Here is an 11,431-nt window from a genome sequence, read left to right as displayed (position 1 = left end):
GGCGACCCACGATCCCAGGCCAGAGCCTCGCGGCGGGGCGGGCCGCCGCAGGGACGGGCCGATGGCGTGGCGCCGCAGTGGGCCCGTGAAAGCAGTACCGGTGACTGAGCCCGCCAGATATGAGGCCAGCGGCGTACCGCCCGGCTCCCCACGGACCTCGCGTGGCTCGCCACCCCCGCCCACCGCTCGGCCTGCGCTCACCCAGCCCCGCCACGGCCGCTCCGCGCTCCGGCCGCCCGGCAGCTCCAGCAGCCCCGCCAAGGCACTGCTAGCCACTGGCGCCGCCAGCTGTCACTCAGCCGTCTCGGCGCCGATTGGCCCTAACACGCGCGTCACGCGCCCGCTGCGCGCTGCCATGGAGACGGCGGGAGGCCGGCCCCGCCCCGGCGCGGGAGCAAGCCCGCCGAGGGAGCCGCGCGCGCTCTGCCTGCCGGTCCCGTCACCCCTCGTGCGTGACAGCCCGCTACCGGTCTCCCCTCGTCAGCCTAAATGAATTACGTTAACCGAGTCTCTCGTGTCCCTGCGCCCGTCCGCTCCTTCAGGGCCGCCACAGGAGGGCTCACGTCAGTTCCCCGTGACAACGGTGCCCCGCCTCCGGGACCGGCCCTGACCGCCCGGGCCCCGGTCTCCCCCGGCTTATGCAGGGCAACCTTCCCTGCAAGTCTGATGACCACTGCGCACAGGGCTGGCGGGGAACACTGGAGCGGCGCCGCGGCCGCACACCCCACCCGTCCCTCCGAGAAAGGCGCAGAACCTCTGCGCAGCGCCCTCTCAAGCGCCAAGCACCGCGGGGCCCGCCTCCGCCCCCGGAAATGCGTCCCTCGTGCGCCGGAAGAGGCGGTGCGCGGCGCTAGCAGCGCAAGCCGCGTGCGGGCGGGCGGAAGCTGCGGCTGCCGCGCGTAGGAGCTTCCGGCGGAACGGCGGCGTTTTGGGAGCGGGTGACGATCAGCAGCGGTGGGAGTGAGAGTGGAGAGCTGCAGCCATGGTGAGCTGGGTACTCCGGAGGCCCTGCGTGGCGAGGGGGCCCCCGCGGTTGGGGTGCAGTGAGTCCCGCTCTACCCTGGCGCTCGGTGTAACGGCGCTTTCTTGCAGACGGTGGGGAAGAGCAGCAAGATGCTGCAGCACATCGACTACCGCATGCGGTGCATCCTGCAGGATGGTCGCGTCTTCATCGGCACCTTTAAGGCCTTCGACAAGCACATGAACCTCATCCTCTGCGACTGCGACGAGTTCCGCAAGATCAAGTGAGCGGCGCGGCTCGCGCCAGGCGGCGGGAGCGCCGGGCGGTGTCCCGCCAGGCCTGCACCCCCTCTGGCGGCGCTGCCGGGCCCCGCCGCTCTGCTGCGCCCGGAGGCGCCGGGGCTGTCTGCCCGCTCGGAGCAGAGAGCCGGCGCAGCAGCTGGGCAGCGTCTGCTGCCAGCTTCTGCAGAAATAGTCATGATTTTAGTCTCATTTGTCAAATCACCAAACTACCAAGGTTCAAGGGGCACGTTGTTTCAATTCTTTCCTAATAACTGAAATATACCTTTATTTGATGCCAACATAGTCACTACAACAGTTAAGTGTCACAGGGAAAAAAGTCACGGAGATAATATGCATCTTGTGTTTAGACTTTTCTAGGTACTTAGTTTGAGACATATAAATAGCATGGTTTTTACAGTAGGTTCTCCTGTTGGGAGTAGCCTAGTCATATATTCTATTGCAAATTCAAAGAGTAGCAGTGACTTTTTTTCTCTGTCTTGCAATGTTTTCTTTCTCTTCTCACTAGACCTAAAAATTCAAAACAGCCAGAGCGGGAAGAGAAACGAGTCCTTGGTCTTGTGTTGCTGCGAGGAGAAAACCTGGTGTCCATGACAGTTGAAGGACCACCTCCAAAAGATGTAAGGAGAATAAGTGCAGAACTAAGTAGAAAGGGAAGGCTTGTCTGATAAATTTGCTTCCTTGCAGGAGAATGCTACTACAGTATTGTCCTAGACTTCCAGATGTTGTTGTGACAAGATCCAATGAATTTCACTGCAGGAAGTTTTAATTCCTTTGTGAGCTTGGACATTAATTGGAAAAAGGAGGGCTGTGGGTATCCCTAGGATCTGAGGACTTCTGTTTTGATAAATCTTTCTTTGCCGGGGTGCATGTGTCTGTTTTCAGACTGGAATTGCCCGGGTACCTCTTGCTGGAGCTGCTGGAGGACCTGGAGTTGGGAGAGCAGCAGGGAGAGGAGTACCAGCTGGTGCACCCATGCCCCAGGCTCCAGCAGGATTAGCTGGCCCTGTCAGAGGAGTGGGAGGACCATCCCAACAGGTGAGAGACTGTGACCCATTACAAAAAAAAAGTTGTCTGGTATATATGTTCTGGGGTGGCTTTTAATTCTTGGTACCACTGTGATGCAAGAAATTGGGGGAGTGGAAGAACTCAATCTTGGTTTCTATTTCCAGAGGGTTTGAGTCTAGCAAGGCTTTTTTTGCTACTAGATCCCCCTAGGAACTGTCTTATATGATGGAAGAAGAGGCTTGAAAAGTGCACCTTCTTGCACAGAATTCAAGTGGTAGCCATTGAATTGTATTACAGGTTTATAGCCATATGTAATGTGTTGAGGAGACTGGTGTTATTTTCCGAAGGGATAATAATTTATATAGTGTTTATTTTTTAATTATTCATGTAAAGCAGATGTTGCTGTGAACCTGTTTATTTTGTTTACAGGTGATGACACCTCAGGGTCGTGGAACAGTTGCAGCTGCTGCAGCAGCAGCCACTGCTAGCATAGCAGGAGCCCCAACTCAATACACACCAGGGCGTGGGGGTCCTCCCCCACCCATGAGCAGAGGAGCACCTCCTCCAGGTAGGAATTACTCTAGAGTGGGACAGTAAGGAGCTCATGTTATGTGGCAAAACTGGTGATAAAGAGGTATTTATCAGAGTCTGACCAAGATCTGGTATTATGAAGGATTGTTCAGATATCCAGCTAGTGCCTTGAATATTCAACTGGATTTGTATGCTTGTTCTTTCTCTGGCTTAAGGAATGATGGGACCTCCTCCAGGCATGAGGCCACCTATGGGTCCACCCATGGGAATGCCACCTGGCCGAGGTGCTCCTATGGGAATGCCCCCTCCAGGCATGAGACCACCACCCCCAGGAATGAGAGGTAAGCTGAGGTTATCTTAAATGCCTAGAGGCTGTAAGAAGCTGTAACAAAAATGAAATGTTTGAAGGGCAATACGTTTCAGTGCCTCCTTAGCTACGCTAGTTGTCAATGCATGCCTCAGTGCCAAAAAAGGGCTCCTAAGGCCACCTTGAGCATGGGGAAAACATCTTTCTGGTTTAGCCTTGTTTTTTCTTTCCTCTTCAACTCTTTATTCCTAGGACCCCCTCCACCTGGCATGCGTCCACCAAGGCCGTAAGATACTCTATAATGTACCTCTGAACTGTGAGAAGACTGATTAAGGGAATATACTGAGCAGTACCACCTGTCAAAACTTTGCTATGTATATTTTATATTTACTGCTTGTAAAGTTTGCCCTTTTTAATAAAGTTTGAAACCTGTTGTACTAGCCTATTTCAGGAGTGCAGCTGTTACACCTTTCACTATTGCACTTTAGTCACCCCAGAAGAAGAGCAGTTTTGAAGCAAAAAGCTCAATTTGTATTGACAGCTTAGAAGTTAACAGTTGGTCTGGGCCACTTAGGTCTAGATTGGTCTATGTTCGTTATAGGAATTAAAGTATATCAATGAAATTTAGCAAGGCTGATGGGAAAAAAAAATTGTTGGGATGGTGGAGATAGTAAAAATTCAAAGGAGGAGTTTAACATTTCAATGAAATTTCATTCAATTTTAGTGAAATTGAGTATGGATTACTGATCAGAATTCTCCGTGCTTTGCTTGCAGTGGAACAAGTACAGTGGTGCCTGTATTAGGAATAGTGATCTCTGATACTCTGCATTAAGCTGCTGCTTATTAGCTTGCAGTAAACCTGCTTGATCTTTATAGGTAGAGCTGCATTGCTTCTAGCAAAAAAGAGAAAAAAAGCCAGGATGAGCAAACCTATAATTAATTACACGCAACAATGTAAACCAGCCTCCATTCTGGTTGTAGTCTTCCCTTCTTGCCTCAGTTTACAACTGCTTTCTGTTCAGTTAGAAGGAAGCTGTCTGCCCCCTGCCCCCCCTCCCTTGGAGATAATACTTTTTTCAGGTAGTAGCTTCTTGGAGATTTAATTCCTGTGACTGTTACCTCTGAGGCCAACTTTGTGACAGGTAGTCTGAAAAACCCTTTTCCCCTATTTTAGAAATAGGCTCTCAACCACAGAAATCCTTTTCAGCCATATTAATTAATTGAGATCACAGAAGTATATGAACAAAGCAATAAACATTCTCCAGTTTTTGCCCTAAAGACAACTTCACTTAGATAAACTAAAAGTCTGATAGAAAGATGTAACATAGCCCAGCTCTCAGTATCTCTAGCTATGCTATAAAAGAAAGTAAACTTCTTAGGGGAAAAAAATAATAAAAAAACAATCCTTTATTGCATGGGCTGCCGAAGACGTTTTCACACAGGATCTTCAACCAGGTATTAACAAACATACCAAAGCTATTCCAGAACTTGAAGAAAAACTATTTAATTTTACTGAAGTGGTCTCCTCGCAGTACGAAGAAATCCAGGCCCTGGAGAGAGCATGGCTGAAATCATCCATTTGTTAATTTCCAACAGTTCTTACTTTCTCTTGTACCTGAAAGAGAAGATATTTGAAATGACATTCCACCAGCACAACTCTTCAATGATAGATAAAGAACAGTACTGAGCACTTTCTAGGCAATACTCTCCCAAATAGAAGCCTAGGAATGTGCTATTAAAGGCAGTATGCTTGATTGTCCCCAGCATCAAACATGCAGTAGGAGGGTAAGCTACTACAGAACCAACAAACCTTTTAGCAAGGGCCTTTGAACAATCACAAGAAGAGGAAAGAGAAAGGGAAAAAAAACCCAACCACCTTGAATAAGAAAGTAGAGAGAGCTATACCTGGCCTTGGATTTGAAGTTTCCTCCTTTCCTATGTTGGGCCATACCCAGGCGTTTTCGATCTTCAAATGATGGGCTTTTTAAGAGAGAGGGGAGATGGGGGAGGCAAGAATAAACCACTGAAGTATGTCAATAGCACAGGTACTTCTTGCAAGAATCCCTTCTCTGTTCTGCCCACCTTTTACCCCAATATCAGTCAAAGTATCCCTGAGAAAGTCCAGCGATGGAAAAAAAAAAAAAGTCTCACTTACTAAAGTCTAGACTAATGTACTACTGCTAAGGCATTACCCAGCACGGTACTGCTTCAGAGCCTTCCTGCTTGTGTTGGTAAGCTCTTCGTCAAACACAGACAATTTTTTCTTCTGCTTGGGGCCTAACACAGAGACAATAATCAGAACATTGGCTGCAAAGAGAAGGCACAGCATCATGTTTACCAGAGCCCAGTAGCCTTGAACACAACAATCTAACCAATGCCTCCTCTCTTCAAACACATACCCTGGCCAGTATGGGTGGCCAGTCCTTCAAAGATCAGTGCCTCTCTCTATACAGATCAGTTTAGTTTACCTTTTTGTAACAAAGTAACTGACATAAGGTAAGTCAGCTGTAAAACAAAGCCTCCACCTGCTGGTGCTGCTGCTGGTTCCTCTTCTGGCAAGACTCTGGCTCGCTTTGCTCGGCGATTCCTTTTTGCCAGCCGCTCAGCATACATTTGAGATTTCAAGATTTCAAACTGTGACCTCTCCTCTGGCTGAAAGGTGTTAAAACGCAAGTTTACAGTGATGTGAGGTTTTGCTAAGGGAAAATAGGATAGTCCACCCAGGGTCCCACTTATCCATAAATATACTCACTGTCATTTGGGCTTTTTTCTGTCTGTCCTGCATAAATTTCTTCCTTTTCTTTTTGCCTCGTAATGCTAGGTCAAACTCCTGCAGGGCTTTAGCCACTGGAGGGTTAAAGAAAAACACAGAATAAAGAACCTCTTAAAGTACAAAGCAGAGTCCAGTTGCAGCTATGGAATTAAACATGGCAACAGTGTCATGACTCACATTTCTCTTTCTTCCTCTCCTCACGTGTCTGGAACCAGCTCCGCTCCAAACACCCACCCACAGTCTCTTGTTTTCCTGTCTCCAGCTGCTTCTTTGCTCTATTGATCTGGCAGAATTCAGACAAGAAGTGAGCTCATGGTGGCTAAAAAATATCTCTCTCTTCCCTTTCTAAAACAGGCAGGTTTAGTACATTAGGGTAACCTTATGCACTATGTCTACTCCAAATCCTAAAAAAACCTAAGGTAAAAAAAATGTTCCTAAAAAAAACCCTTACCTGGGCTTCTGACTGCTGCATCTCACGTTCCTCACGCTCCAAGCACAGAACTGCATACACATCTTTTTCTAGATTCTCAATCTTCTCTCTAAATTTTAGTATGACATCTGAAAATGATACAGTGTGAACATCAGAAGCAGCTCATGTAAAGCCCATCTTGTTTTTCAGCACGTCTTTTAGTGTCACTCTGTACCATGGTATTCCCTGCCTACTGCTCTCCTGCTTTTTATGTCAGTGAAGTGTGTACCTTGGGGTAGAATTCTGGCTTTCACCGGTGTTTTGGCAGTCTTCACAATATCCTTCAGCATCTTGCGCTCTTCCTCACCCACAAGTGAAACTGAACGACCAGCCCTGCCTGCTCTTGCTGTCCGACCCACTCGATGAACATAGTGTTTGGTGGTGTTGGGCATGGTAAAATTGATTACCTGTGACAGAAACAGTGTTAGCAGGGAAACAACATTAAAGGACTCATTAAAAAGCTCAGCACTGCAAATACTCACTGTTTTAACACCTTCAATATCAAGTCCACGTGCAGCCACATCTGTAGCTACCAGAATATCAATTTGTTCATCCTTGAAGCGCCTGAGTAGAGATAGCAAATGCATTAGCAATGAATACAGCAATCCAATTCTGCCCTAAAACTTCCAACTCCTAGCTTCTTTTTTGCCTATGATTGCCCACTAAGCCTGCTAATACCTGAGTGCTTCCAGCCGCTGTGCCTGAGAGAGGTTCCCATGAAGCTCCCCAACCCGTAGACCCATCAGCCCAAGTAGGATGTGCATACGATGAGCTTGCTTCTTGGTCTGGGTGAAAAGCATCACGTGATCTGGGAAGGTGCGTGTCAGTAGAGCTGAAAGAAAGTAGTCTCAGGAGCCTGCTTCATAGTCACCTACCAATTCCAGCTTTTCTTTGCTCATCACTAACCTGATACAATGGCCTCACGGTCCCCCTCTCGGTTGGGTCTGATCCGGATAAATTCCTGACGCAGGAAAGGGGCAACATCTGTGTTGCTGTTCACAAAAATTCGGATGGGATTTTTCAGGGAAACAGAAGCCAAATCTTTCACCTACCAAAACAGGTTAAGCAAAAAAAGTCCACATAATCCTGGTAAAAGACTAGACAAACTTCTATTCAACTTTCTGCCTCAAATACGCTTCTCAGCAGCCTGTCTTACCTCCTCTGTCATTGTGGCAGAGAAAAGCATTGTCTGACGGTGGCTGGAGCACAACCTTATTATTTCTTTCATCTGTTCCTCAAAGTATTCATCCAGCATCCTACACAGGAGAAAAACAGTAAGGTAAGGCGGCTTCATCTGGTTCCAGTTAAGAAACATTACTTAAGGCTGTAACAGCAAAGACTGCCCTATAGCCTGGGAAAAGGAAAGCAGAAAACTACCACCTCATTTGTCACTCCTGCACTGCTTAGCCTACCTGTCTGCTTCATCCAAAATCAGCACCTCAACACTGCTCAGGTGGAAAGAAGGGCAGTTGTGGAGATGATCAATCAGTCGTCCAGGAGTGGCGATAAGAATATCGGGCCCAGAGCGCAGAGCTGCTTCCTGAGTCTTCACATCTAGGCCACCTGAAAAGAGAGCGAACATGGACTGGTGACTCCTGAGCAGGTTGCAGCAAGAGTACACAGATGCAAATTGCCTGAAGGAATGTGAAACAACTCAGATTAATACCACATTCACAATTAAAAGTGACCCCACCTTTTCCTTCTCAGAAACCAACAAACAAGAAGTACAGCATGGTATTGGAAAGTGAGATTTTAAACCAAAGCACACCTACTAGAAGCATGCTTGCAATAACCGTACAGCCTCCACTTTTATAACACAGAATTCCTAGTTCTGTATAGCAGTTTACAGCAAGCCGTGCAGTTCACATAAGCAACTTAATACTCACCTACAGCAAGGCAAGTTGTGACACTGCTGAACTGTGCCAGCTGTTTTGTGACAGAGTGCACCTGAATACCCAGTTCTCGTGTTGGCACTAGAACCAATACCCGTGTTATTGGAGCCTGACGAGGTTTGTAAATCAGGCGCTCAAGGACAGGCAAGATGAAGGCAGCTGTTTTACCTAGAGAAGAAAATTAAGAATTACCAAGAATTATCAATTATTGTGAATAGCTAATTGTCCATGTGTCCTGTGCCCTGCTCAACTCCCTACCTGTCCCAGTGGCAGCACAGGCACAAATATCCTTCCCAAGAAGACCCACCGGGATACAAGCCTTTTGAATTGGGGTTGGTTGCTTGAAGCCAAGAGCTGTGATTGCCTACAAAGGAGGTAGAGCAATTAAACTCTGTCTCTGGTATGGCCACACAACTGTCTCCAGTTCTGGGCTCCTAAGTACAAGAGAGACATAGACATACATACTGGAGAGAGTCCAGCAAAGGGCCACAAAGATTATGAAGGGACTGGAGCATCTCACACATGAGGAAAGGCTGACAGAGCTGGGACTGTTTGGCCTGGAGAAGAGAAGGCTCAGGGGGGAACTTGTCAATGTATATAAATAGGTGAAGGGAGAGTGAAAAGAGGAAGCAGCCAGGCCCTTTTCAGTGGTGCCCCGTGATACGACCAGAGGCGATGGGCACAAACTGAAACGTGTGAGGTTCCCTCAGAACACCAGGAAACACTTTTTCACTGTGAGGGTGACTGAGCACTGGCACAGGTTGCCCAGAGAGGCTGCGGAGTCTCCATCCTTGGAGATACTCAAAAGCTGTCTTGACATGCTCCTGGGCAGCCAGCTCTAGATGGCCTTGCTTGAGCACAGGGTTGGACAAGATGACCTCCAGAGATCACTTCAAACCTCAGCCATTCTATGATTCTGTGACAAGTCTCACTCAAGATAGTGTTGACATACTGCAAATCAAAGAATGGTTTCCATGATTTGGGAATAACAGCTCCTACAGGACTATCACACTAGCTCCCACATAATTTCCTTTTCAGAGAGACTGCAAAGAGAATAGAAATTTGACAGTTCTGATTGGTGGAGGGGAGGCTGTACAACATTCTTCAGAGTAACATATGTAATAACTAAAATAGGTAACTACCTTTAGCAAAGGTCGTGAAAGATTCATGTCCTGGAATGACAAGTTATCATCATATTGAGAGGCGTCTTCAAAAAAGCTCTCTGCTTCCTAGAAACAGCAACAACAAAACAACTGGAACAACACAGGCAGCAACACAACATGTCATCAAAGGGTTCTGAGCTGGCTTTTGAGCCACAGTTTGTTAACCAAAGTCAAATTCCTCCAGAAGAAATGCTGGAGGATGACCTAGTGTCATTCTATCCAACACTTACCATTTCTCCTTTTTTTGATCTCCTCCGTTCCTTTACTTTGACTGTATCTGCAGAGAAAAAGAAATGTGATGGGAATTAACAAGCACAGCAAAACACATAATGAGATATGGTGACTACCTTCATCTCACACTGTTTGCTCCGAATAAGCTGTTGAGGGAGAAGCCTCAGAAACAAGTACAGGCATGCAGTGGAGTAAAATGCCAAGCAAATATCCTTCCTCAGGGATAAGTTCAATTAAAGTACTATGCCTACCATTCAAAATAAGCCTGACCAAAATCAGAAAGAATGTCGCAGAAGGAAGACAACACAAAAATAAGAGGTTCTTGTCCACTCGCAGCAAGGCTTCTCTACAGACTTTTCTCCAGTAAGCCAACAGTCTGTCAGATTCTTGCTCCTGACCACCTCTCTATGTGCTGCTAATACCTGCTTTTGTGAAGATAGTTTCATCATCCAATGAATACTGAGACTCCACATCTTCTTCTTCCTCCATACTGAAATCCTCACACTCTCTCTTTTTGGTTTGATTATCCTCAGCCTCTGCATCTTCATCTCTCACTTTTGGTTGTTTAGCTTCTCTTTCCTAGAAAATGATTAAAAAAAAAGTTTTAAAAATAAAGGATAAAAACGAAACATCAATCCTTTGTGAGCTTTTGTTTGTTGTTATTATGAGCCCATTCAAAAATCCATGGTTCTGCATAACCTTAAGCATTAACAATTCTGCATTCTCATCAGTTCAGCAATGCATCGAGTATGGCTGCAAACCCAGTCGAGATGATGAGCTGCAGCTTGAGCACTGCGCCTCAGGATGCTTTCAGAGTCTGTGCCTCTGGAGGCCAAACCCATACCAATCTTTTCAGTAATAACAAAGAAAGGCCCTGACCTGGAACTTTCTTTTCTGTCTCACTTTCTCAATCTTCTCATCCAGCGTCGTAGCTGCTCTCTAGGCAGGAAATCACGAAAGAGTAGCTGCAGCAGGAGCCCAGGAGAGCGTGGGGCACTGCAACCCCAGTCCCAGGCCTCACCTTGCCTCGGAGCTGGCGCAGTGCTGCCGCCCAGGCGCTTTCCCCGCCCGCCTCCGCCTCACCGAAGACGAAGGCGGCACTGAAGTCCCCACCTGTGGGGCCCCGCCGTCTCGGGCACGGCGCCCGGCGCAGCTCCTGTGGTAACAACAATGAGAAACGACCGCGGGACGGTCGAACCGGACCGCACCGAGCTCGGCCGCGGCCCAGCGCGATCCAACTCGGCAGGATCCAGCTCGACCCAGCCCCCGCACCAGTCCGGCCCGGCTCGGCCCACCCACGACCTAGGCAATAGATCCTGCCCGACCCCACCTCCTCATCCTCGGAGCCCCCAGACTCAGGGTCCTCGGGCCCCACGTCCCCCTCTGCGATAGTGCCCACCAGGCCCAGAGTCTGCAGCATGGCCGCAGCCCTACACCTTCACCCCGGAACCATACGCCACTACGTCATCCGGCGGCCGTGCGTGCGCGGAGCCGGCGCAGGCCCGCGCTTGTGGGTGGGGCGACGGTTGCCCCCGCCCCGCCGGGCGGAAAGGAAACCGAAAGCAGCGGCACTGGGCGGGCTGCTTGACAGTGGGCGGGTGCTGGCTGCGCTTCCCACGGTGGGGGGCTGCTGGTACCGGAGAAAGGAGAGACTCCCTATCAGGGACGCTCCCCGTCGGGAGCGACTGGTAACGGGGGAGGGCGGGGGCGCTGCCCGCCGGGGCCGGGAGCGGGGGAGGGCAGGGGCGTTGCCCGCCCGGGGACGGGAGCGGGTGGGCCTTGCGGGGAACTGGAAAG

General features: G+C 48.9%; 2 protein-coding genes across 2 annotated transcripts; one reads left to right on the top strand and one right to left on the bottom strand.

Annotated features, from left to right (window-relative positions):
* The first annotated feature begins 1,095 nt into the window (after positions 1-1,095).
* On the top strand, positions 1,096-3,431 carry LOC309410912 (small nuclear ribonucleoprotein-associated protein B'). Its single transcript, XM_082007407.1, has 6 exons — positions 1,096-1,244; positions 1,769-1,880; positions 2,146-2,298; positions 2,698-2,836; positions 3,015-3,140; positions 3,359-3,431. The coding sequence occupies exons 1-6, from the start codon at positions 1,114-1,116 to the stop codon at positions 3,394-3,396; spliced, it is 699 nt and encodes a 232-aa protein (XP_081863533.1). The 5' UTR covers positions 1,096-1,113; the 3' UTR covers positions 3,397-3,431.
* A 1,064-nt stretch (positions 3,432-4,495) lies between these two features.
* Positions 4,496-11,054, bottom strand: DDX27 (DEAD-box helicase 27; the record flags this gene model as incomplete). Its single annotated transcript, XM_082007386.1, has 20 exons — positions 4,496-5,086; positions 5,299-5,383; positions 5,632-5,758; positions 5,859-5,953; positions 6,057-6,162; positions 6,331-6,437; positions 6,578-6,755; positions 6,831-6,912; positions 7,027-7,180; positions 7,255-7,396; positions 7,505-7,604; positions 7,761-7,911; positions 8,235-8,408; positions 8,499-8,604; positions 9,383-9,469; positions 9,634-9,680; positions 10,057-10,213; positions 10,514-10,573; positions 10,656-10,790; positions 10,965-11,054. 20 exons carry the CDS (start codon positions 11,052-11,054, stop codon positions 4,900-4,902), a joined length of 2,370 nt encoding a protein of 789 aa, XP_081863512.1. The 3' UTR covers positions 4,496-4,899.
* Positions 11,055-11,431: the final 377 nt, after the last annotated feature.

The sequence above is a fragment of the Phaethon aethereus genome, assembly GCF_964289735.1.
Source record: "Phaethon aethereus genome assembly, chromosome: 16".
Lineage (NCBI taxonomy): Eukaryota > Metazoa > Chordata > Aves > Phaethontiformes > Phaethontidae > Phaethon > Phaethon aethereus.
Note: the sequence above shows the minus strand (reverse complement) of the source record. Positions and strands in the feature narration are given on the sequence as shown.